Raw genomic sequence first — 27,405 nt, 5'->3', positions numbered from 1 at the left:
GCTATTGCAGCCACCTGAGGAGTAAGCCAGTAGATGGAAGATCTCTTTCTCTTTTTCTCCCTTTCTCTGTCACTCTAACAAATAAATAAATTCTTAAAAGAAAAAAAAAACTAAAATAAAAAATAGTGATGGCTTACAACAGCTAAGGCACTGAGGTACGAAGAAATTAATACATGAGTGACAAAAATGCAGGTTGTTTTATATTTTCCAGGCCTAAACAGTCATGTCTGTCAGATTGTCTAGTGCTAATATTTTCATTTACCCAGATAGCATCACTCATTAGATTCACTAAGAGTAGAAATTAGTTGAGGGGAAAAATAAATTAATTTAGGGCTATTTTAATTATGGTTTAACATGAAATATAATATTTAGAAGCATCTTCAAATGTAATACTACCTTGATTTTTTCAATAACATATTCTTAGTAACTGCCATTTTGAGCATACTGTCTTTATTTCTTTTTATTTTAATACCACAAAAACTACAGGTAAGTGGTTTTCCAAGTGACTACTGTCTGCACTTATGTTCTAACACACCCACGTCTGGCATCTAAGTTATCTTTGAAAACACTATGAAAAATCATGGGATCTGAAGTGATTTTTCTGACAGAAATGAACACTTCTTTTGTCATACCCCTACTTGCCATCTACTTTCTTAAACACAGAAGTACCCATTTCCATAGCCTTTCTGGATTTTTGAAGGACCGCTATGGTTGGTTCCATAGTCTTGACAATATGTTCCAAATGATCTGCTGCTGACCCTATGGGATTGTCGGCATTCTCAGTTTTCAGTGCATCTTGCAGCTTTTTCAAAGTGTCTATTGCAGTGGCTTTAGAAGGACTCATTGTTTTCTCAGAAGCAGCGGCATCTGGTTGCTCTTTGGTGTCTTCTCTGTGGAAGTCACTTAACTGAAGACTCATGATGGGGGATTTCATCAATAGGGAAAGAGAAGACTCCAAACTCCCCAGGACATTACTATTTTTCAGTGCAGAGACAAGGACTGGTGAGTGGACGTTTCGTAGCATGTCTTTAGCTGACTGTTGCAAATCTTTCACATTGGCACTCTTCTCAGCCAAGCAGCACATAGTTGCTGCAACCTTGGAACATATAGGCTCCTTCTGCATATCACTATATTGTGCATCCACTGCAGACTGCACCTCCTTAAAAACGCTGAGCATTTGTTCACATAGATCTTTGATAGTAATGTCTTCTTTCACAGGCAGTGAGGGGATCTGAGTATTCACACTGTGGTTGCACAACTCAGTAAATGCATTTATGGAGGAAGAAAGATCTCATATATGATAGAAGAATGTTGTGGCAGCTTGAACTAGCCTCTCCTTATCCTTTTCTAACTCTGAAGACATTTCTTCAACAAAAATGTGTCAGCACTGCAAAGCAAAGCAATAATACAAGTGAAAACTACAAGTGGATTTAGCAACCATCAAAAGACTAAAAGGAGAGTCTAAATGTGCGGAAAACTCCTGTCAAGAGCAGGAAAGCCACATGAACCTCAAAGTAGAAATGATCCTGTGACTTGATAAAAAGTACCAACAAAAATGATTCAGAGTAGAGGCCCAGGATAGCATTTTGTTTATACTACATGTCAAGTATTATTTGCTGCATCCTGAATAAATGGACATGCTAATGTGTAGAGTGATGCTATTCTCAAGGATATTATCCTCAATATCCATTCACTGTTGTGGAAAACATTGAATAAAGAATCACAAAGTACAAAGAGAGGCTCTGGTTCCAGTTAAGAAAAGGTGAGACACTTTTTACAACTAAAACTTCTGGAAAGAATACTAAACTCTCAGATAATTCTGAGAATAGGTAGTAGTAGGAGGAGACAGAGAGTACAGCATTTGAAGAACAACACAGCAATGAAATTTCCTGGCTTCCTGCATTTGGGTATTTTTGTTTGTTTGTTTCTGTTTTTTCCTGCTTCCTCTATATCCCATCTTCAGTTCAGTCTGTAACTAGAACTGGAAACCCACCCAAACATGGAAAGCTCCAAAATAAATCACACTCTTAACTAGCAAATCAGGAGCAGGGATGTCTGCTGGGCAGATCCCTTGTGACTCAAGTATCAGCAACAAAATGGTGGCACTGCTCCCCTCCACCCACCCCACATCTCATGAGCAGAGGCATCTCTAAACACTTTTCACTTTTGGCTACCAGAAAGAAACAGCAATGCCAACTACCCTACCATCACACTGTAACCAACACAGCAGAAACAAGTCTGTTGGATCCATGAGCACTACTGAGGAAGCATGCCCCTTCTCATGCCCATCTGCACTGAAGAGGTTGTCCTTATAGGTGGAGCCTTGTTTTGCTCTTCCTTATCTACCCTAGGCAGAAACAACTGAGAAGAAGGGATGGTGCTAGTAACTTCACAGCCACTTTTCTCTCACTGCTTTGCCCTGGGTTGAGAACAAAACTGCAGGCAAGTATACAACTTCCGGGTTAAAACCCTCACATTTCTTTTTTTTTTTTTTTTAAGATGTATTTATTTGAAAGTCAGAGTTACACAGAGAGGAGAGGCAGAGAGAGAAAAGAGAGAGAGAATGAGAGAAAGAGAATGAGAGAGAGAGAGAGAGAGAGAGAGAGATCTTCCATCTGATGGTTCACTCCCCAATTGGCTGCAATGGCCGAAGCTGCGCCGATCCAAAGCCAGGAGACAGGAGCTTCTTCTGGGTCTCTCATTCGGGTGCAGGGCCCAAGGACTTGGGCCTTTTTCTACTGCTTTCCCAGGCCATAGCAGAGAGCTGGATGGGAAGTGGAGCAGCTGGGACTAGAACCGGCATCCATATGGGATGCCGGCGCTTCAGGCCAGGGCGTTAACCCATTGCGCCACAGCACCAGCCCCAAAACCCTCACATTTCAGTCAGAGCACCAGGAAAGGGCATACTGGGAATCAAATAATGGGTAGTGAGCCACGAGGTAAGCAAAAATTACAAGAAAGAAAAATAGCACTGATGGGATTTCAACACATGTTGACTTAATACATATAACAACTGTAGCTTGAAGGAGAGAGGGGAAGTAGACACATGCAGTTATAAGTTTTCTTTATTTTACTTGATGTGATAAAATACAAATTCTAGGTAGACGGTATAAAGTGTGGTAGAATGTCATAATCTCTGGAGTAATCGCTAAAGAGTAGCAGGAGGCAGAGAATGGAGTGAAGCAGCAACGTGTAAGGGATGTCAATAGCCATCAGAAGCTAGAAATGGCAAGACAGGAGTCTCCCCTAGAGGCCCCAGAGGAAAAGAGGTCCTGCTTGCTGAAACTCTTATAGCTCCAGACCTGACAGAATGAATTGTTGTTTTATGTCGCCAAATTTTTTTCTAATTTGTGAAGCAACCCTAAGAAACACAAATTTTGGCAAATGGACAAATTAAAATGAAACTTGAAAAATTATCTAAATAACTTATTTAAATTGCTCAAAATATGGCAGGGAAAGGAAAACAGGCATAAAAAAACAAAAGATGAGAATAGCAAACCAATAATAAATGTTAGACTTAAACATATCAATAATTATTGAATTACTGGAACTAATAACTAAGTTTAGCATGGTTGTAAAAACAAGATCAAACATACAACAATTGTATTTCTACATGTTAGCAACAGAAGTATTAGAAATTGACAATAAAACAAATGACATCTACAGTAAATAAAACACTTAGCGAGGGTATAATAGTGTAGTGGGTTAAGTCACCACTTGTGAGGTTGGCATCTCAAATTGCAGTGCCTGTTCATGTCTTGGCTACTCTGCCTCCAGTACAGCTTCCTACTAAGGCACCTGGGAAGCAGTGATGATTTCTCAAGTATTTGAGTATCTGGCACCCATGGGGGAAACCTGGATAGAATTCCTGGCTCCTGCTTTCAGGCTGGCTCTGCCCCAGCTGTTACAGCCATTTGTGAAGTGCATCAGCCGATGGAAGATACTTCTCTCTCCCTCCCACTCAACCACCCTTCCCCTCAAATAAATAAACCTTTAAAAAAAAATAAGACATTTAAAGATAAATCTGACAAGAGATATTAAAGGACTACATACTTGTTACTAGAAAATACTATTCTGAGAAGTTTAGGAAAAGCTAAATGAATAGAAAAACATACATTGTTAATACAGTGAAAGACAATACAAGTATTGCTAAAATGTCAAATTGATTTATAAAATCAACACACTCCCAATCAAAATTTTAGATGTTTTTTAAATAGATGACAAATGTTCTTTCAATATAATAGAATTAAAACAGAAATTAATATAGATGGATGAATGGAAAATTCCAAGATATTTGTGAACAAAACAACATGCTATTCAATTATATCTAGGCCAAAAAAGAAGTCACAAAGGAAATTAGAAAATATTTTCAACTCAATTAAAATGAAAATAAATCAAAATTTATGGGATGAAACTGAAGCAGAGTTTTTAAGGAAATCCATAGATTAAATTCTTATAGTAGAAAAAAATAAAATGAATAATTTAAGAATCTATGTTATGAAATTAGTGAAAGAAGAGCAAACTTATCCAAAGCAAGAAAAAAGATGGGTAATAAAAAAAAGTAGAAATAAAACCAAAAACAGAAAAGATAAACAAAATCAACAAAACCAAAAGGTGTTTCTGGGGCCGGCGCTGGGGTGCGGCAGGTTAAAGCCCTGGCCTGAAGCACCAGCATTCCATAGGGCGCCGGATTTAGTCCTTAAATAAATACCTAGAAACACAGGCAATGGATTTTGGCACTTAGATATAACTAGAACTTACGATGCATAGTATCACACAATAGAGCAAAGCAAATCTTTGGGATTAAATTTTGCCATTAAAGTTAATATTTAATATTTAAGGTTTAGTAAGTGCCTCAAATGTGAAATCTTGGATACACGTCTCTGTGAAATTCCTATCTCGTATGTTTTAACATAGGGTCAGATATTTAAAGGCAGCCGAGGAGATTTCTGAGAATGGCAAAGTTCCATGGACTTTGGATTCCAAGATTCGGATTCCAAGCTTTTGTATATAGCTTTAAAGAGGCCCTGATGCAGACTCCGTACTGAAAAGGGTAGCTACAAGAGTTATGGATTCCAGGATTTGGATTCTAAGCCTTGTGTTTGCTTAAAGAAGCCTCTGAAACAGACACTGTGTTGGACAGGGGAGCTGCAAAAGTGTTCCAAGGAATCAAGGGGTTTTTAACAAAAACTCCAACATTAGAAATTCCTGAGTAAGCCATTCATAAGGAGATCCTTTTCAAATCAGTTTCAGCTTAAATAAAAAGGACCTTAACAGGTGATATAAAACACAACTACTTCTGTGAAATTTGGATTAAGCTTCTACCTCTTAAGTCTTCACAGGTGAATGCGAAAGACATTCCTGACTGTTCCTATAAGCCAATCAGAAACCTTAGAGCTCGACTTCTGGGAGTAACTGACTATGCAGGGGACACGGACCTTGGCAATGACCGAGACTGCTCCAACTCACAAAGCAAATTTGTTAGGATAGACAGAGACTTACAGACCCTGGATAGGCAGGGCCTGCGCTACACCCCTCATGATCAGAAAGCAGTTACAAAAGAGATGATTCGAGGGCCATCAACTCACCTTAGGATTAAGGGGATGGAGTCTCTGAGGGGGGAATGAATTAGGCAGGTGTACTCTAGTAGGCCAGACCTACGAGATGAGCCCCTGGAAAATCCAGATGCTGAATGGTTTACTGATGGCAGCAGCTATATGAAGGAAGGAGTTAGAGAAGCAGGCTATGCCGTAGTGGATCTTACTCAGACGATAGAAGCCCAAGCACTACCACACAATACTTCAGCCCAAAAGGCAGAGCTTATTGCACTGACTAGGGCTTTACAACTGGGAAAAGGCCAGTGAGTTAATATATATATACAGATTCCAGATATGCTTTCCTTGTGTTACATGCACACGCAGCAATCTGTAAAGAGAGGGGGCTTACTGACTGCAAAGAATTCCCCTGTTTAATATGGAAAAGAGATACTGGCTCTACTTCAGGCAGTACTGGAGCCTTTAGAAGTGGCCGTCATCCACTGCAAGGGACATCAGAAGGGAGATAATTATGTTAATCAGGGAGGTGCGTTAGCAGATAGTGCAGCTACATAGGAAAGTTTGGAAATAGCCCTTATAACTCAATCTGTGGAAGTGGCTAAGGACCTCACTATACAGAGCCCGAGATTGAATGGGCCACTTTGTTTACAGAATAAATCTGGCCATGTAAGGCCACCTCCCCTGTTGACTCCTGTGCAGAGGAGGGGAACATAAACAGGTGAAGATTGGCAGGTTGATTTTACCAATATGCCCCCAACAAGCAATTATAGGTACCTTCTAGTCTTTATTGATACTTTTACAGGATGGATAGAGGCCTTTCTGACCCGAATGTAGAAGGCCCATGAGGTGTTTAAAGCCTTGTTGAAAGACATCGTGCCACACTTTGGACTCCCACGGTCACTCTAGAGTGACAATGGACCTTCATTTATATATAAAATAACCCCGCAGAACCCAGTAGCTTCTGAGAATAATGATGACCATGTAGGAGACACTGAGGACAGCGGTGACTGAAAGAGATCCAGCTCGTGAAGCGAACTCATTAGATGAGATAGGCAGAGACTTCCAGACCGAGAACAGGCAGGGTCTGCACCCCTAATAAGCAGGAAATAGCTACAGAAGATGGTGACTTGACACCCAACATCCCCTTAAGATTAAGGTCTGGAGTCTTTGAGGGGGGAATGAAGAAGGCAGGCGTACAGGCTAAAATTGATTAGATTTGTGAACTGGAAGACCACGCCTTCACCACGCCCCTGTGTGACCTCATGCCCTTACCTGGTGCCTTCGCCACACCCCTATGTGGCCTCATTCCCCTACCTGGCCACACCTAGGTGCTCACTAGCCAATCAGGTTAATTAACCACTCCCCTTTGGAAGTGGGTTAAAAGCCGGGACACCATGTGGCCCGGCCTGCTCTTCTTCCCTGGCCTCTTGTCAGGAGGGGGCTTGCTGTAGCCCTGTGCCTCCAGGGCGCATTGCCTTTGGGCCATGTGCTCTAGGCTTCCTGGCCCAGATACAGGCCTAGATGCTCTTCCACGTGGCTGGTTCCTGGTGCTTGGTATTTACCTCTCAAATAAAGCTCTCACTCTCCTATGCATCTTTCTCACTAAATAAAAAGCTTAAAACATACCATGCTGCCTTGTTTATCTGTGCCGATATTTAGAATTCTTCTCTAAATATTAGGCAAGACCCTCTTGGGCTTATTAATATTGAGGATTTAGTAATAAGCCTGTGGTGAAATCATATGGCACCCCAAATTCTGGTAGTACACGTGGCACCCCGGACAGCATTTCTAGGGAATTTAAGGGGCTACATTTTAGTGTAAATTTTAGGGGGTCTTCTCCGATTTCATATTCAAACATTTTTCAAAGAATTAAACAATTCTACACAGTATATTCTAGACAATAAAATATTTCTCAACTAATTTTATGAGGCAACAATGAAAATGAAACTAGAGGCCAATATTCCTCAAGGATATAAATAGAAAAATATTCAACATAAGGAAATCTAGTCCAGAAGTATATAAAAAGAATAATACATCACAACCAATTTGAGAGTTATCCCCAAAACTGGAAAGGTAATTAACACTCAAATCAAACTAAAAATAGAAAAAAGAAAAAAGTAACTATAGGAACAGAAAAGGCATTTTTTTTTACAATTCAACATCCATTGATATAAAATTGCAGCAAAACCAGAAATAAAAAGAACCTTCCTCAATTGTAGAGACTTTTTAAAAAAATAAAAATAAAAATAAAAACCTATAGCTAACATCTTAAAAGATAAAACAGTTCCCCAGGCTAAGGCCAGAAACCAGGCAAGGATGTCCACAGGCAAGTAATATCCACATTACTCCTATGTAATATCATGTTGGAAGTTCTAGAAGTGATATAGGACAAGAAAAAGAAAGTATTCATATTGACAAGAAAAAAATGAAATTATTTCCATTAACAAACATGTCTATATAGAAAATCCAGGGAAGGGGCCAGCGCTTAGTAGTAGTAGTAGGCTAAGCCTCCGCCTGTGGCGCCAACAGGTTTGTATCCCGGCTGCTCCTCTTCCGATCCATCATGCCTGTGTGTGTGTGTGTGTGTGTTATTCTCCCTTTCAAATAAGTAAAAATAAAGCTTTAAAGAATAAAGGAATACTGGGGCTGTGCTGTGGCTTAGTGGGTAAAGCCTCCTCCTTCAGTGTCAGTATCTCATATGGGCGCTGGTGGCTCCACTTCCGATCCAGTTCTCTGCTAATACACCTGGAAAAGCAGCAGGTAATGGCACAAGTACTTGGGCCCCTGCCACCCATGTGGGAGACTGGGAGAAGCTCCTGGCTACTGACTTCAGCCTGGCCCAGCCCCTCTCTGCTGTGGCCTGGGAAAGCAGTGAAAGATGGTCTAAATCCTTGGGCCCCTGCACCCATGTGGGAGACCCAGAGGAAGCACCTGGCTCCTGACTTTGGATTGGCCCAGCTCTGGCTGTTGTGGCCATTTGGGGAGTGAACCAGTGGATGGAAGACTTTTCTATCTCTCTCTCTATATATAACTCTACCCCTCAAATACAAAATAAATAAAATTTTAAAAGAAAAAAAAAAAAGAAAATCCCAAGGAAACACAAGCTATTGGTGCTGTAATTAATTCACTATTCACTAGGAATGAACAATAAGAAACCAAAATATTTTATAATTACTATTTACAATGTCTTTTCCATGAAATACTTAAATATAAATAAAATAAAATAAAATATGCACACCATCTGTCTACTAAAATTAAGGGCAGGTATTTGGTACAGCAGTTAAGATGCTGGGATGCAGCATTCCCTATCAGAGTGCCTGGGTTTAAGTCCTGGCTCCTTCACTTCCAATTCCATCTTTCTGCTGACATGCACCCTGGGAGGCAACAGGTAGTAGCTGATGCACGTGAGCCCCTGCCACCCATGTGGGAGGTAAAAATTGAGTTGCAGACTAAAGGCCAGACTAAATGCCCAGCTATTTTGGGCATTTGAGGAATGAATCAACAAATGGAAAGATCTCTCCATCTCTCTCTGCCTATCAAACAGAATAAATAAATTAATTAAAATTTCAAAAAAAATCAAAGGAAATCTAAATAAATGAAGACACAAATCCTTTCCTTGGATTTAAATATATACATGTATATATATGGTGTCAACTCAAACTCTGTGGAAGATTCTACATAGTTAAGATATTAGTTGTTCTCAAATTATCCTTAGATTTAATGTGATCACAATCAAAATTATATCAAGACCCTTTATAGATACAGAAAAGTGAATTCTAAAATATATTTGGAAATATAAAGTAACAAGAATAAGTAAACAAAGTCGGAGGACTCACACTGCCTAATATTAAGATGTACTACAAATACTACAGTAATGAAGACCATGTGGTATTGGTGACATGTAGACCAAAATCACAGACTGGAAAGCCTAGAAGAAGATCAACCAGTGTGGTCAATTGATTTTTAACAAAAACATAAAGGTAAATCAAAACACAAAGTTTAGGTTTTCTTCCCCACAAAAATGGTGCTGAAACAACAGGACATCCACATGTAAAAAAGCATTATGAATCTCAACCTATACATTATACTATATATTTAATTAATTCAGGGGCCAGTGCTGTGGCATAGTGGGTTAAGCTTCCACCTGTGGTGCCAGCATCCCATATGGGCACCGGTTCTAGTCCCAGCTGCTCTTCTTCCAATCTAGCTCTCTCCTATGGCCTGGGAAAGGAGTAGAAGATGGCCTAAGTATTTGGGCCCCTGCATCTGCCTGGGAGATCCAGAAGTTCCTGGCTCCTGGCCTCCTAGCTTTAGATCCATCCAGCTCCCGCCACTGTGGCCATTTGGAGAGTGAACCAGCAAATGGAAGACCTTTCTCTCTGTCTCTTCCTCTCTCTGTCAGTAACTCTACCTCTCCAATAAATAAAATATTTAAAAAAGGAATTCAAATGGAACAAAATCATACATTTAAAACATAACACAATAAAAATCTTAGAAGAAAAATAAGAAAATCTTATAAACTTGTGGTTAGCCAATTAGTTCTTTGATAGAACACTAAAAGCAAATCCATAAAAAACAATTGACAAGTTGAATTTCACCAAAATGAAAAGCTTTTACTCCATAAAGAGATTCTAAAAAGAATGAAAAGAAAACCCATATTCTGGGAAAAAAATATTACCAAGGGATGGGTAGTAAGTCATAGCAAGTTAAGCTGCTGCTTCGGATGCCTGCATCCTGTATGGAAGCATCAGCCTGATTTCCATCCAGCTCCCTGCAAATGTGCCTGGGAAACAGTGGATGATGGCCCAAGTGCTGGGGTTCCTGCCACCCATGTGGAAGACTGGATGGAATTCCTTACTCCTGACTTTGGCCTAGCCCCAGCTGTGGCAGGCATTTAGAGAGTGAAACAGTGGAAAGAAGGTATCTCTCCTTCTCTCTCTCTGTCTCTCCATTTCTCTCTCTCACTTTGCCTATCAAATAAAATTAAATATTTTTAAAAAGAAATGAAATATTAGCAAGACACACTTGTGTGCTAGGATCCTTGTGATGTTGTTAGAACATGTAGTCATTTGACTGTGGTCAAAATTTACTTCCACAGGTGATAAAATATAATAGAACTTAATACATATACAAATGAATAAAATGAATCCAGGGAAATTGAATAGATTGGTAGGTTATATAAAAGTCAATATTCTTGGTGTGATATATACCATAGATGATCAAGGTCTTACCTTCAGGAAAATCAGAAAAAAATCACACAAGGAATCTCTGTTTGAGTTCTTACAAGTATATGTGAAAAGTTCGGTTTGGGAAAATTAAGACATGAAGGAGTGGATTGGAAGCTCACGATGATATGTTTTATTCATAACTCTTGAGATACCACAAGTCACTCACACAGAGATGTCTAGAAAGCTGGTTAGTGGTATGTATTTGAAGATCAGGGAAAAATATTGAATGGTACCTACATATTTAGGGTATATTAACAAATAAGTGGTAATTGAGCCATGAAAATTAGTTAAATCACTCAAGGAGAATATATAGAGTAATAGAGACTAAATATGAGCAGCAATTTAGCCTGTAAAGTGCTGGGTTCAATGCTCTGATCGGGCTCCTGACTCCAGCTTCCCATCAATGCAGACCCTGGTAGACAGCAGTGATAGCTCAAGTAATTGGGTTTTTGTTACCTTCATGAAAGGCCTAGATCATATTCCAGCTTCTAGCTCTGGTCTTGGCCCAGCCCCAAGTGTTTCAGACATTTGGAGAATTAATCAATAGATGGGAGCGCTCTCTCTCTCTCCTTCTCACCCCCCCCACCATGTCCCCCCTCCAAAAAAAAAGTTTAAAAACTTTTTTTAAAGATTTATTTATCTACTTGAAAGGCAGATTTATATAGAGAGAGGGCAAGAGAAAGAGACAGAGATCCATGTTGCATCCACTGATTTACTCCTTAAATGGCCCCAACGACAGGGGCTGGGCCAGGTCAAAGCCAAGAGCCTAGAACTCCATCCAGGTCTCCCACATGCATGGCAGGGGCCCAAGCACTTGGGTATCTTCTGCTTCCTTCTCAGGCAATTAGCAGAGAGCTGAATCCAAAGTAGAAGCAGCCAAAACTCAAAATGGTATCCATATGGGATGCCAGCATTACAGAACATGACTTAACCCACTGTGCCACAATACCAGCCCCTAAAAACCCTTTTTTTTAATTGGAGCTAAACATGGAAAGCTGGAAAACACCAATATTTAATGGACATACAAGTAAAGAAAAATATATATGTATAAAAGTTGAAGGGATGTTTGAAAAGAAAAGAACCAACAGAATCCCATATCCCATAGAGAACACAGTTAAAAGAACTGGCCGGGGGACAGTGTTGTGGCATAGTGGGCTAAACCTCCACCTGCAGTGCCAGCATCCCATATAGGCGCTGGTTCAAGTCCCAGCTGCTCTACTTCTGATCCAGCTCTCTGTGAATGCACTGGGAAAGCAGAAGATGGCCCAAGTACTTGGGCCCCTGCACTCACGTGGGAGACCCAGAAGAGGCTCCTGGCTCCTGGCTTCAGACTGGTCCAGCTCCATTTGGGGAGTGAACCAGCAGATGGAAGACTTCTCTTTGTCTTTTCCTCTCGCTCCCTGTAACTCTGCCTCTCTCAAGTAAATAAATAAATCTTTAAAATAATAATAATAAAAAAGAACTGGCCAACAATTTCAAAGGTTGCAAATAAGATAAACACTATATTTAGCCATTTCGATGTTACTAGTGATGCTAGGGAGCAATTGTGCAGGAAGCGGGGATATGTGTAGAAACTAGGTACAAATATTGAAAAATTAATGGAGAAAATGCCATACAGTTAATGCATAGACACTACCCAAGGGAAAATCCGATGGTGGAGAGAAGAGACAAAAGATGTTATGAGGTCAAAAAAGTGGTTATATTTTAGTTTGACTTTTATTTGAAAGGCAGAGTTACAGAGAGATAGAGAATCTTCCATTCACTGGCTCACTCCCTAAATGGCTGGGGTTAAGTCAAGCCAAAACCAGGAGCCAGGAACTCCTTCTAGTTCCCCCATGTGGTGGTAAGGGCCCAAGCATTCAGACCACCCTCTACTGCCCTCCCGGGCACACCAGCAGGAAGCTAGATCGGAAGAAGAGCAGCCAGGACACTAACCAGTGTTCATACAAGATGCTGGCAGCTTAATTGCAGGTAGCAGCTTAATCCACTGTGCCACAACACCTGCTCATTGTTTGATTTTTTTAAAGTGTAAAATAGCTAAGTGCTGATGACTTGCTGAAACTAATTTTTTAAAGGTCCATTTATTTATTTGAAAGTTAGAGGGAGGGACAGAGAGAGGTCTTCCACATCCCCTGGCTCACTTCCTAGATGGTAGCAACAGCCTGGGATGGACCATGCCAAAGCCAGGAGCCAGGAGCTTCTTCTAGGTCTCCCATGTGGATGCAGGGCACCAACCACTTGGGCCATCTTCCACTGCTTTTCCCAGGCCACTAACAGGGAGCCGGATTGGAAGTGGAGCAGCCAGGACACAAACCGGTACCCATATGGGATGCTGGCATTGCAGGCGGTAGCTTTATCCACTACACCACAACACTGGCCCCAAAGCTACCATAATTGAACCAGGCAAGTTATTCTGGGAAAGAGTCAAGTGACATATGTTTTTGAGCAGAACTTTTCAGGAAAAGGAGTGAACTTTAAAACAAAGAGGAACGGGAAGCAAAGTAAAATAAACTGTCAAGAAACGACATGCAAATCTCTTTGTAGATACCACCCTTCACTCATTCACAACCACCCTCAACCCAGCAGCCAAACTTGTCCAATCAGCTTTCCTGATTCCCTACCTCTACTCTAAGAACTCTGCTAAGAAAAAGTGCCTCTTCCTTCAGTGTCAGACCCAACTACTGGTTTGATGTCAATACTGACTTTAGTCAAGTTCAAGCTGATGATCAAGGAGGCTCAGTATGAAGTCAACACTGCTTCTAGTTTTTCCTCTGATAATTCTGAAAAAGAAACTAGAACAGTGAGCCCTGTTCCTCTGCACTGTTACTGCTCACATCTCAATTATTATAACTCCAATTAGACTGCTATGTGGTGGGAAAGTAGTTAAGTCAAAAAGTTAAGAGGAATAGTAGAACTTCATGGCCTCAGGAAAAAGGAGGTTAAATAGCACTCCTCAAAAGTACTCTCTTCAGTAACAAAACATAACTTACTAAAATATGGCAAGTGATTGATATAACTTGTCCATCTCCCATAGGTATGGGGCTGGTAACCTCTGCTTTATCATCCTATCATTATTCTAGTTTATATAAAGTAAAACCTAAACCTCTAAACACTATAATAAAAAAAAAAAAAAACAAACTTCAATGGTTTGAGATTTCCCAGCGTGGTATTTAAAGTCTTCTACAAACCACTCTCAACTTTCCATTACTTATTTTCCTTGAGTGCTTCATACCTACTGCATACCACCTGCACAGTAGACTAACTTTGTTCCCTGAAAATGCTCTACAACTTTTTGTCTAGCTCCTTGGCTTTCAGTGTTCCCTCCACCTGCATTATCTCCTCCAGACTCAACTCCCTGTACACTTGTTGGAATTCTATTTATTTTATTTTCCATACCTAGTTCAGATACACTGACCACACATATTTTCCTTTTTCACTTAGGCCCCTATAATATATCAAAGGCAAAATGATCCACTGGGACAAAAACAGCTCTTTCTTAGCACCATAGGGCATCACCTTTTAATTTTACAAATCTCCTGTAAGGCATCCTGGATTTGTATTCTCTACTCCACTCTCCTCCCCTGTTCCCATCAGGAGATATCATTGTTAATGTAAGAACAAGGGGAGGTATTTGGCACAGTCATGAAGACGCCACTTGGGGACACCTGCATCTTGTATCAGAGTGCATTGTTTCCAGCCCTGGCCCTGCTCTCCATTCCAGCTTCCTGTCAATATGCACCCTGGAAGGCAGCAAGTGATGGCTCAAGTAGTTGGGTCCCTAACACTCATGAGGAAGATCCAGATTGAATTCAAGGCCTGGCCCAGCCCCAGCTGTGGCAGGCATTTGGAGAGTGAACCAGCATACGAAAGACCACTGTCTTTCTCTTAGTCTCTCTCTCTTCTTCAAATAAATAAAAAAAAAATTTTTAATTAATAGTACAGAAATATTTAATAGCTACCACTTAGTAAATTTTTGCCACATATCAGCCACTATGCAAAGTGCTTTATGTGCATTATCTCATTTAACCATTACGACAACTTGTAAGTTATAAATTAATACGTACATTACACCCATGGAAAAACTTAGAAAAGTAACATGATTTTCCTAAAGTTACATGATTAGAAAGTGGTACTTAGAGCACACAAAACTAGAACTGTCTCCTCTCAGAGGTGTGGTCTTTCCCACTGGGTATTCTTGGGCTGCCGCTCAGATGCAGTAATGAAATCTATAGATTAGGACAGAACCCAGCGGAAGAAACACAGAAGACTCTGATCTAAGATTCAAGGGAAAGGAGTCAACTTGGTCTTTAAGGATTTTATATTGCCAAGACCATTCATCAATATAAGAGAGACCATGTTGTGGCTATATCTGGATTTCCTGAGAACCTAACCAAAGCAATTAGACAGATATAAAAATGTAACAGAAGCTAACACAAACTGAATACAGAATAGTTTTCAAGATGGAATCCCCAAACCAGACAGCTGTGATCAAAGAGCCCCCTCTTTACTGCACTGAATTAGTTCAGGTGTACAGCACTTTTCATTAGCAAAAACGGCAGATTAGTTTAAAATAAGTTTCACTAGTTCACTAGTCTTTCAAATTATATTACTTAGTATATACTAAGTTTATACAAATACAGGAAATTGAAGAATTCTGAGGACCATGCCATCCAGAAATAGCCTATAACCAGACAGGCAGAGGGACCCAGCAGAAACTAGCAAAGCCTGTAAGTCATCACATTCCACCAGAAACATCCAGATGAAACCAGATAGAAAAGCACAACAGTATTCCTAAAACAAGTGCTGGGACCACAAACGCAGACGCACAGCAAGGTAAGCAATATGGATCTATTAGTATTGATATAACACTTTGATTCTCAATATTAAAGAGAGACAGAAATAACATATCAGTCTAAAAACTTGCCATAAAGAAAGTAGCAAAAGAGCTTTCTAATAAGAGGGTCCCATGGCATGTTTCTATCATTTCTCTAAAGAAGAAAGGAAAAAAAATCAACAACTTCTAGGATTAGGACAGAGGGGAAGAGAAGCAGTAAAGACATCAGTATTAGAAAGGATTAAGGATGCAGTGACACCTGTGTAATGTGGGTCGCTTATCTGGGTGGTGGCATTTCCTTGTATGCTGTTAACATTAATATCAACACTCTGTATTTACCTGTGGGAAGAACAAATGAAGAATCTAATACTAGTTCAGATACAATGCTCATACTCCTTCATAAGTTGTATTTAAATGCATCATTGTGTATTTGCTGTGTGTTTCCAAGTAGACCATTATTATCTTTTGAGGGCAATAAACCTTTTTATTTTTTTAAATCCTCAAGACATATAATAGAGGCTTCAAAAGTGAGCATTTGATAAATGCTGATCAATGATCTTGATATTTTGCTTTCTGGCTAGACTTATTATTGCTTTCTGATCAGAGAAAATCCTTAAAAGAATTTATATCATGATGAATTTGTCTTTTAATTACAGATCATGATTTTTATTTAAATTAAAGAAAGTTCAGAACTACTTAGTACCTGTCACTTTCTCCTGTATGACTTCTTACTTAGGTGTACCATATCACTTCCACACTCCCAAATAAGCAAACTTGTCTGACAGAAGGACCCAGTTTGGACAGTGAAGAAAAGTGAAAGCACGAAGAAATCTGAACGTCAGAGAACATGAGTGACTGAACATCAGAGCTTTAGACAGGATCATGCAATTCTTTTTCTTTTTAAAACTGTTATTATGGGAAAAATTCAAACATACACAGAAAGGGTAACAATGATCTTATAAACTCCCATGTACCCGTAACTCAGCTGTGAAAATTATCAAAACAAGAAAGTGGGTGTTTAGCCTAGTGGTTATGCTGCCTGCATCCCACATCAGAGCATCTGGATTGGAACCAATCAGGGTTGATTCCTGACCTCAGTTTCCCACCAAAGGACCCAAGGAGGCAGTGGTGATGACTCAAATAATTGGGTTCCTGCTGCCAACATGAAGACATCAAATCCATCCCCAGCTACCAGCTTTGTTCAGCTCAGCCTCAGCTATTTCAGTCATTTGGGAGTAAACCAGCAGATGGGAAACTCTCTCTTTTTTCCTCTGTGTGTGGTGTTCATTTGTGTCTAAGTGTGTGTTTACATACATGTGTTTATATTTTTCTGTGTCTCAAGCTTTTTAAATTGTCAATATAAATATAATCTTGGTTTCTCAAAAACCCTCTCCCACTATCTGATCCAGATGTTTAAAAGCAAATTTGTGACCATGTCATTTCACCATTAACATTTTCAGTATGTATTTCTGGAAAGGTAAGAACTCTTCTTTTTAAAATTTTACCTTATGCTTCATACATCAATAATATTTAAATAGAACCATCTTCAACTATGAAAGAGACCCCGTATCATGCTGTTGGTGGCTGGATAAAAGTCTTTATAATGTAGTTTGCAATATATGTCAAAGGTAATAAAAATTTTAATTCCCATTAGTTATATAATTTTTCTATTTAGCCTAAAGAATTAGTCCAGCTGTTGGAGGAAGAAAACAACTCTGTGTATCAAAGTGCTCAATAGAACATTATTTGTGATAATGAAATAACTAGGGATTTGGTAAATTATGGTAAAGATGTGTGGAACACTTTATATAACTAATAAAATGCTTTCAAAACTAGCAATATGGGGAAAATTTAAGTGAATTAATATAAAGTGAATTTTATTTAATTATTACATTATAAAAGACATGCATACAAATAAATTTTGGAAAAGAACAAAAGAATCTGAGATGGTAGGTTTATAGGTTTTTTCCTGCTTTGTTTTAAAAAGTTTACGTTAGTGATAATGATTCTGTATTTTATTTTGGTTTACCAAATCTTTCACTTTTCATTTGTTATAACTCCAGCATCTATTAAAGCATAAATTACATCATTCTGTGAAACTTCCTCCTATCACCTTAATATTAATTTCTCTCTTTAAAACCCTTTAGTACGTAGCAAACAATGCAGTAATGTTATCCACAAAGGTATCATGAAAAGTTTTATTTGTGTGACAATTGATATATTTCATTATTAGGGAAGTCTATCTCCTAAGAAACTAAAACTACATAGTATCACTCAATAATCTTAAACTTTTAGATACAATCAGCAATATACAAAAGGTCTCAAAATACATATTATAAAAAACTTATGGATTTCAAAATGTTTGCAGAAAAATAAATTTATCTTTTTTTTTGTACTTTTTCACCTACATTTTATATATTGTCTTTTTTTTTAACTTTTATTTAATGAATATAAATTTCCAAAGTACGGTTATGGATTACAATGGCTTCCCCCCCATAACGTCCCTCCCACCCGAAAAATAAATTTATCTTTTAATTATATTTTCCCATAAACTTTCTGAAGTACTCTCATATTCCTATCATTTCTCATGTGCTCTTTTACCTTGAGTGCTTACTTCTCAATTCATCAATCAAATTTACTTCTCAATCCATCTCAAGTTTACCTTTGGATTCAATTTAATTCCCTAAGGCATGCTGCTCAACTCCAGATTCCATATGAACACTTCCAGAGTTATTTTCTTCTAATTTGTAAGAGATAACAAGTCAAAAATTTCCAGACTTTGTTTAGCAACAGAACTCGGGTCAAAAAAAAAAAAATCTGCCAGCCCAGAGACCAAGTGTGCACAGAGTAACAGAAAGCACAGCTGCTTCAGCAAATGCTCTGGTGAAGTTGAGTCCCGGAGATCAAGAGCTCCACCTAGTGGTTAGTAATTCTCCATCAGGCTTTCCCAGGGCGCCTTAGAATCGATTTCAGAGACTGGTAAACAAAAAAATATATAAACGGCACAAACTGTATTGAAGTGGATGGTAATTCCTCAACCCGAATTTTCTCTAACAGGAAGCATCATCATGTGATAACTCAAATTATGTAAAAGTTCAAGTTTGCCATACAAAAGTGGTAGGTAATCAGCACTGAAAATGTAGTAAGACAAGGCAAAGTGTACAAGCCAGAACTCATCTCAGGCACAGCACCTACTGTTAGCATGACATCACTTGGAGTTTGCCTGAGTAACAAGCATGCTCTTTAAGAAGGGTGACTCCATTCAATTACAGGACTTTGAATTTGCTGAGTGGAATTAATCAACTTGAAATGCAGAACTAAACTGTTAAGCACCAAAGTAGAGATACTGCACATTGCCATGGTGGACATTTCCACAAATTATTTAATCTCTTCTTTACTATAAAGCACATATTTAAAAGTATTAATTTAAAGGAGCAGATGCTTTGCCTTCCCAGGATGTCTCCCAAATGTCTTCATAAGGCAATACAAACTAAGACAAAGACTACTCAAAATTTGAACTGACATCCTCCAAAACCAACAGTACCTGTCATTTCATAGTAAATCATACTTTCAACTGGATACTGTAATTATAAATCTGTCTTAACTCCCTAACTAGATTCAAAATTCCAAGATAGCAGGAACCATGCCTTTTCATGTCTGTATGCTTTACAGAGCCTAGAATACTACCTTACACACAGGAAAATACTACCGTATAAGACAAATTGTCCAAAGACAAAGTTATAACAAATTTAGCTTAGAGATCTTACTTGGCTTATTTGCGATTCTAGAACAGAGCAGCAGCTCATTCTATAAAACAAAATGCACACTTTAATGAGCTGAATAGAGAAAGTTGGTTTTCTAGACAAAAGGCCTAACGAAAGCAAAACAGAACAGAGAAAGTAAATTGGTCATTTCAAAGTCACTTTCCTTGTAAGGCATAGATAAGGAACCAGAACAATGAAAAAATAATCTGATTGGCTAACACCAGGGTACTTTTTTTTTCCTAATGAAATTAAAGCAGAGGAAAATTCACTATCACACTGTTGAAACCAGCCTGTTTGGGAAATTCAGCTATTATCTTTCTCCTGACTTTAATGGAGGTGAGAAAACAGCTCAGTACCTGAATACTGTTTAATAGTGTGCTTTTATGGTATTTTAATATGGTGGAGACAGAGGAGCCCCATCATTACTTTCTCGAAGAAAACACATAGCCTGTCCTGTTTCAGATACATTTGACGATTAAGATATAAAGTTAATTGAAAAGGAACTGCTCACTTGGAAGCATTCAAGAAGGAAGTTTCATATCTCCATTTGCTTATCCTGAGGTAGAATAACAGTCCTTTTTTGGAAGCTATGCCTTCTTATAATGGCATGTGAAAGCCACTAGATATGGCGTCCACATTTTCAGGATAAGAAAAACTACTCTCACCTAAAAATCCATAGAGGGATGTAGTCAGTTGTCTTCTGAACTGAAATACGGAAACTAGAGTTTCCATCTCATGGTAAGATCTGAAAACCAGGAATAAAGAAAAAGAAAAGTTTAATGGAAAATTCCTAGAAGAAAAAAAATCTGTACAAATCACATTTTAGTGAGTTTGAAGAACATTTATTAGATCCTCAATAAGCAATTTCTTTAAGTAGAATAGAATCAGAAAATGAAATTTGTGACTGTTGTCTCTGTGTATGTGTGTATACATGTGTGTGCTGGATCTAAATCAAGGATAATAACAGAAGTTCCAGTACATTTTTTCTAAATCTAACATAGTAATATTCTTAATCCATTAAAAATGTATGTTCCTCCACCCACTTCCTAAGTATATCTTTATGATGTGGCGAATAGATCATTTACATGTTTAGTTTAACAGAAAAACATCTTCATTCCCTCATCCCACATTTCTGAGGTTCTCATATCTAGACTTTCTCATATCCAGACTAAGAATGACTGTGCTAGGATGGGTTGCTTACTCACTGGCATTAACATAGGAGCCCATTTTCTCTAAAGAGTTTAACAGAAAATAAAAATGGCAGGTATATAGAATGCCTAATCAAGTTCTGTATATTAGGAAACATATCATTGTTACTGGGCACAAACATATTTTTCACCCAAGTGAACTCAGAAAGGCCTGTTTTTTTTTTCTCTAAATCAAACTATAAGCTGCAGATATAAAACATAAGAAGTTTATTCATTTTATGGCATACTCTTTTTATTATTATTATTATTATTTTGGCAGGCAGAGTGGACAGTGAGAGAGACAGAGAGAAAGGTCTTCCTTTACCGTTGGTTCACCCTCCAATGGCCGCCGCACCGCGCTGATCCGATGGCAGGAGCCAGGTACTTCTGGTCTCCCATGGGGTGCAGGGCCCAAGCACTTGGGCCATCCTCCACTGCACTCCCTGGCCACAGCAGAGAGCTGGCCTGGAAGAGGGGCAACCGGGACAGAATCCGGCGCCCCGACTGGGACTAGAACCCTGTGTGCCGGCGCCGCGAGGCGGAGGATTAGCCTAGTGAGCCGCGGCACTGGCCCTATGGTATACTCTTGATACTTAGTAAAACTTTTAGAAAATGGCATTTTGTTCTTTCTGATGCTAACTGCAGCTTAATAATGGCAAAGTATAATATAGATCATTCTAAATAATTTATAAGCTTTGCAAAGAGTCACAGATATGGTAACAACTGCACTGTCCCCTGCACATTGTCTACCTTCTCCCCAAATGAAATGTTTATCCAGTCTCAAACACATACCCAGCACAACCAATATTTTACCATGTGATTATTTATTGACATAAATACCCATCAATACATACAGTGTGATTTCATTTGTGTTCATACATAAGCACATACATACAGATACATCCAGAAACCTATCAGCCAACATTTTTTTTTTTTTAAGATTTGAGAGGCAGCATTACAGAGAGAGGAAGAGACAGAAAGAGGTCTTCCATCTGCTGGTTTACTCCCACAAAAGGCTGCAACAGCCAGAGCTGGGCCCATCTGAAGCCAGGATCCAGGAGCTTCTTCTAGGTCTCCCACGCGGGTGCAGGGGCCAAAGCACTTGGGCCATCAGCAGAGAGCTACATCGGAAGAGGAGCAGTTGGGACACAAACTCATGCCCATGTGAGATGTCAGCGCCACAAGCAGAGGCTTAACCTACTACACCACAGTGCCGGCCCTAGCCAACACATTTTTGATGGTTGCCTTTGAGCAGCAGTGTATATAAAACTTATGATTATTAGTTTATTGCTACTGTATTCTACAACAGCATGTGTATTTCTTGTGTAATAAAAATAACACCATTAAAAAGTAAAACACAATGGGCTAGCATTGTGGAATAGCCAGTTGAGCCACAGCCTGTAATGCCAGTATCCCATATGGGTGCCGGCTCAAGTGCCTGCTGCTCTGCTTCAGATCCAGCTCCCTGTTAAAAGTGCCCGGGAAAGCAGTGCAAGATGCTCCAAGTTTTTGGACCCCCATATCCACGTGGAAGAACCAGATGAGAGACCCAGATAGTATTCTGGGCTCCTGGCTTAGGCCTGGTACAGCCCAGCTGTTGTGGCTACTTGGGGATTGAACCAGGTTGAAGATCTCATTCTGTATCTCCCTCTCTCTCTGTAATTCTGCCTTTTAAATAAATAAATAAATAAATCTTTAAAAAACAAAAACAAAAAAACAAAAAAGTAAAACTCTGGACTAGCAAAAGTATTTAAAACACAAAATATGAACAAGGAAGAAATACATGATACTTGTTTTAACCTAATCAAACATTTGACTCAGAGCTGCCAGCCAAATCTCAGAGAAATACTCAGCTTTTCAATTCTCATTACTATGATTAAAATGTAGCATCTCCAACAGAAAAGCTTTAAATGGAATGTCTTACATGGAGGTGCTTTTCTCATCAATTTTATATCTTTATTTCTTGGTTTCACCTGCTTTTTGTTTTTGAGAAAAACATGGTAGCAAATTTTTGTTGTCCCTTTAAATTTTTTAGAAATATTAGAACAGCATCTATTCTAATAGCATCTATTCTAAAAAATCATGTACGCTACAATAAGCAGTTTATGTTGAGATTTTTACATTTTTTACAAGATTTACTATTTCTAACTTAAACAGGATTTTTACCTCTAGCAACTGGAAAACTGAATGTTATTTTTATGTTTACTTTTCTATTACTTTGTAACCTAACTGCCTTTACTTTTCTTTTTTTTAGACATTAGCAGTAATCAGTTCCACAGAAGTAGTTTGAAGTCAGTTAGATTCTTATGTGTGTTGTCTTTGGCTGTCTCTAGGTTTAGAAAACAGTTTCCCTGTAGAGATAGAAAGTGATCTGAATATCTAAAATTAAGATAATAAAGTATATAAACACAAAGTTTTAATATTAATAGCCCTATAAACTAAAGAGATCTTAATATTCTTCTGGCCTGACTCCATTTTGAGAAACCAATTTGGTAAGTGTAGTCAGTATGGTAATTAGGGGATGAGGAAATTAAGAAGCATTAGTAATCAAGAGCTAATCATTTCTAATTGGAGTCTGTTACAAGTAAGTTATCACCCATTACCTGGAAATAAACATGTTTACTAACCAGATGCCTGATTAACATGAGTATTTGCTATCTAGATTTAGCACCACTACAAAAATCTAATGTCTTAATTTATGCATAAATGGACTGTAGTCTGTTACCTACATTTTCCATACACTGACTCCAAGTTTCATGGAAATCAGTTAAAAAAAAAAACTTGAATTTTCTGAGGAATTCCTTGGAAAGAATTTTGCCACCCTCATATGCATAAAGTGAAAAATTTCCTAGTCAGATCTACAAAGATAGCAGATATTTTTCAAAACTTTTTAAGCACTTTAAAAAAAAATTATTTCCTTGAGAGGGAATTACAGAGAGAGAAAGACACACACACACACACACACACACACACACACAGAGTGAAAGGTCTTCCATCCACTGGTTCACTCCAATGGCTGGAGCTGGGCCAATCAGAATCCAGGAGCTTCTTCCGGTTCTACCACATAGGTGCAGGGGCCCATGCACTTGGGCCATCTTTCACTGCTTTCCCAGGCCATAAGCAGAGCTGAATCAGGAGAGGAGCAGCCATGACACGAACTAGCTATAATATGGGAGGCCAGCAGCCACAGCTGGAGGCTTAGCCACAGTGCCAACCACATTTTTCAACACTTTTAATGAAGATTTTTTTTTTTTTTCAGTTCATACCTGAAATATGGCTCAGAGTGACCTCCTCTACCCAGAGAACCCAAGGAGGCGGCAGGAAGTAAACCGCCTTCACCAGCAGCTCCTTGACTGCTTATCTGACAGCTTCTATGCCACCAATAAGCTGACAGAAGTTCTAAATATGCACCTGGGGTGCAGGCTGGATGCCATTGAGATGAAAAGAGACGGAACCATCAAAGAAAACTGTGATATCATTATCCAAGCCATGACAAAAATCCAAAAGGAACTGCAAAAGGTTGATGAAGCACTAAAAGATAAACTAGAGCCAACCCTTTACAGAAAACTTCAGGATATTAAGGAAAGGGAAAATGAGAAAATTGCACTGGTACAAAAGGTTATTTCTGTCATCCTGGGAGAAGCTACATCTGCAGCCAGTGCAGTGGCTGTTAAACTTGTGGGCTCAAATGTCACAACGGGCATCATAAATAAGTTGGTCACTGTGTTAACTCAAATTGGTGCCTCTCTTCTTGGCAGCATTGGAGTTGCTGTTCTTGGCCTTGGCATAGATATGATCTTCCGTGCTATCCTGGGAGCAGTGGAGAAAACACAGCTTGAAGCAGCTATCAAAAGTTACGAGAAGCATCTGGTGGAGTTCAAGTCAGCCTCAGAAAAATATCATCATGCCATTACTGAGGTCACCAACACAGTGAAACGCCAAATGAAATGAACTGTCATTTTATTTGCCCCTGGGATATTTCTCTACTACCTTTTCAATAATGCATGTCTGCTTCTTTGCTTTATTTTTCATTTACTTCCAATATGGATATAAATGGGGTAAATAATTTGGAAAGGAGATTTGGAGGTATAAAACTAGATGGTTCTTGAGTGTTTATCAACAATGGATCAACTGGAGCTGGGTCCTTTGAAGTACAAGATTATATTCCACAATATTTTCTCATTCTGTTCTACCAAATCAACATTGGATTGAATACTATCACAAAGCAGGTGTTACCTATTCCTTTTCTAATTTCTAATCAAAATTCTTAAAATTTACATCTGATGCAAAGACTTTCCACCACTAGTTTCAAGCATCATTTAGTTCTAAGGGGACATTTTAGTAACTTCTGCCTAAACACAAACCCTGAACCTTCCAGTGGTATTTTTTATACTACCATATTTTTGACCACCAAATTAAGTACAATTTTCTGTAACCTGGAAGATACTGAAAAATGTCTGTAACTTTGCTTTGATTATGAAAGGTGGCAATGGTTCTGTAAATTTGTACTAATTACACAATGTAATCTGGATATACTTTTTAAAAGATAAAGACTATAATTTCAATCAACTCTGACCAACTGTGATGATTCAATTAAAACTCAAGTGAATGTGTAAGCACTCTGGGGATATTTCGAATATAAGCAAGTAAACCTCAGTAATACATGCATGAAATGTATTTATGATGCTGAAATTACTAGTCTTCAAAAACTTGTCATTTAAAGGAAAGATACACCTTATTACACTATAAGTTTTTACAAGACAGAATATGATCTGATTTCAAACTACCAGAAAGGATGCATTTGGTGGCCAATTTCACTACCTCATTTCAGAAAAATCCAGAGGCTCTGAAAACCTAATGGTTCAGCTGAATCTCTATGGGTGCATATGCTTTTTTTTTTTTTTAAAGATTTATTTATTTACTTGAAAGTCACAGTTACACAGAGAGAAGGAGAGGCAGAGAGAGAGAGGTCTTCCATCTGATGGTTCACTTCCCAACTGGCCACAACGGCCAGAACTGTGCCGATCCGAAGCTAGGAGCCAGGAGCTTCTTCAGGGCTTCCCACGTGGGTGCAGGGACCCAAGGACTTGGGCCATCTTCTACTGCTTTCCCAGGCCATAGCAGAGAGCTGGATCAGAAGTGGAGCAGCCGGGATTAGAACCGGCGCCCATATGGGATGCCGATGCTTTAGGCCAGGGCATTAACCCACTTTGCCACAGCACCGGCCCGGAATATGCTTTTTTTCTAAATCTTTCACCAAGGAACACATTCCATTGCGACTTTCAGTGTCTACCCACAAACCTGCTGCAAAAGACTTGGACTTTTCTAACATACCTTTCATTTTGTCTTACTCTTCTATTATTGCTTTTATAAGCTAGTTACAAGATAGTTTGTTTCACCTTCAAAATTAAATCTTTTCTGTTTTACTACCTGGTTTATAAGCTATAACTTACAAGATCTTGTTATTACTCTGATACTCAAATTCATTCCAGAATCAAAGAATCAAGAATTTACTAAAACAGTGGCTTGCTTGGTGGCGTAGCCGATAAAGCTGCCACCTGTTGTACCAACTTCCCATATGGAGTCCAGGCTGCTCCACTTCCTGTCTAGCTCCCTGCTAATGACCTGGAAAGTAGTGGAAGATGGCCCAAGCAATGGGAGGACCGCTGCCATCATGTGGGAGACCTGGAAGAAGCTGCTGGCTCCTTGGGTGCCATCTGGGGAATGAACCAAAGGATGGAAGACCTCCCTGTGTTTCTCCTTCCCTCCGTAACTCTATTTCAAAAAAAAAAAAAATCATTTTTTAAGAAATTTACTGAAACAAAAAATGTAGGTACGAACCTCATTTTATATCATTAAGGACATTAAGCATTTTGTTAAAAATTATTATGCCTCCCCACAACATTTTAAAATATTTACAACAGACAGTAAGAACTGGCCTCGGTCTAGCTGATTTTCCAAAAGGGATACTCAGATTAAGACCAGAAATAACCAAGTGTGTCCTTTAACAGTCAAATTTTTAAAACACTTAAACTTACCTTTAAGGGGGAAAGTTGAGGGAGGAATTCCTGGGGACGGGGACACTGCGGGGAAGGAAAGGGTGAAGACTAGAGGCAAGTGAACCTGGCGTCAATGATGACATCACAGAGGACCCCTGGCTGATGAAAACGCCGGTCGGGAACGGAGTGCGTGTGTGCACATATATTATACACATACCTACACATAATTTTAAGTATTATATTACATAATACATATTTTATATGTAATGTATAAAAATTTTTCCTCAACCTAGCCACTCATGAATTCTAACTGCATATGTATTCCCACATTTCCTCCTCAGAAAATGAATCCTATGGATCGGCATTTGAGACTCTAATACGGGCGCTGTTGTAGTTGTTCAGGTCTAAAAACAGTCTGCGTGTGTAAGAGCCACTATTGAAATTCGAGGTGCACCCAGGCGTCCACGTGGGATGACCTGACGCTTGCAAAGCACGTTAAACTCGGAGACAAGTCGAGTTTCATTACTTGAGTGTTACTCGTTTTCAAACGGAGACATTCCCAGAGGATGACACCCGCTCACGTCACAAGGAACGTGAAAATTCAAAAACTAACACAAACCCAGGAAACCGACAGCGCAAAACACCTCCCCACGTTCCCAAAGTACCGGCACCCGTTGGCTCAATGAGAGCTGATCCCGGAAATGAGGTCATAAGGCCTCCGGCACGAGAAGCGAGACAGCCAGCTAATCAGAGACTCGCTTCCTTTTTCTTATTTTTACTGGTGGAGGTAAGTGTCCATCGACATGGGGAGTCTCGGTACTGCGTAAGGAGGCGGGCT

The 27,405-nt window shown here is 39.1% G+C and overlaps 3 protein-coding genes across 8 annotated transcripts in view; 1 reads left to right on the top strand and 2 right to left on the bottom strand.

Annotated features, from left to right (window-relative positions):
- Positions 1 to 27,368, bottom strand: part of PDE6H (phosphodiesterase 6H) — a 203,446-nt gene extending 176,078 nt beyond the window's left edge. For 2 of the 5 annotated variants that reach the window (XM_070049425.2, XM_070049426.2), the window contains exons 1-3: positions 27,233 to 27,368; positions 26,607 to 26,784; positions 20,047 to 20,126 (exon numbers count right to left, since the gene is read on the bottom strand). The gene's annotated coding sequence lies outside the window, so the exon portion shown is untranslated. Of the gene's footprint in view, positions 1 to 20,046; positions 20,127 to 26,606 lie in introns of all 5 variants that reach the window. The other 3 variants (XM_089304633.1, XM_070049435.2, XM_070049430.2) reach the window with 3 other exon arrangements.
- On the bottom strand, positions 434 to 27,338 carry C9H12orf60 (chromosome 9 C12orf60 homolog). Its single transcript, XM_089304630.1, is given in 4 exon segments — positions 434 to 1,387; positions 20,047 to 20,126; positions 26,607 to 26,651; positions 27,233 to 27,338. A coding segment is annotated over 1 exon segment (729 nt). The 5' UTR covers positions 1,364 to 1,387; positions 20,047 to 20,126; positions 26,607 to 26,651; positions 27,233 to 27,338; the 3' UTR covers positions 434 to 634.
- SMCO3 (single-pass membrane protein with coiled-coil domains 3) lies at positions 15,480 to 25,137 on the top strand. 2 transcript variants are annotated; one of them, XM_089304631.1, is made up of 3 exons: positions 15,480 to 15,616; positions 16,354 to 16,561; positions 23,828 to 25,137. In XM_089304631.1, the coding sequence occupies exon 3, from the start codon at positions 23,842 to 23,844 to the stop codon at positions 24,517 to 24,519; it is 678 nt and encodes a 225-aa protein (XP_089160757.1). In that variant the 5' UTR covers positions 15,480 to 15,616; positions 16,354 to 16,561; positions 23,828 to 23,841; the 3' UTR covers positions 24,520 to 25,137. The 2 variants fall into 2 exon arrangements, with proteins under 2 accessions (XP_089160757.1, XP_002712692.1); XM_002712646.5 differs by lacking the exon at positions 16,354 to 16,561 and having other exon boundaries at positions 15,521 to 15,616.
- Positions 27,369 to 27,405: the final 37 nt, after the last annotated feature.

This window comes from Oryctolagus cuniculus, chromosome 9, assembly GCF_051225735.1.
Source record: "Oryctolagus cuniculus isolate XC-2025 breed Fujian yellow rabbit chromosome 9, ASM5122573v1, whole genome shotgun sequence".
NCBI classification, from domain to species: domain Eukaryota; kingdom Metazoa; phylum Chordata; class Mammalia; order Lagomorpha; family Leporidae; genus Oryctolagus; species Oryctolagus cuniculus.
The sequence above is the reverse complement of the archived record's forward strand: the minus strand, read 5'-3'. Positions and strand labels throughout refer to the sequence as shown.

Excerpts from the sequence above, each read along its gene's own strand:
- SMCO3 (XM_089304631.1), top strand. The coding sequence starts at position 23,842 with ATGGCTCAGAGTGACCTCCTCTACCCAGAGAACCCAAGGAGGCGGCAG.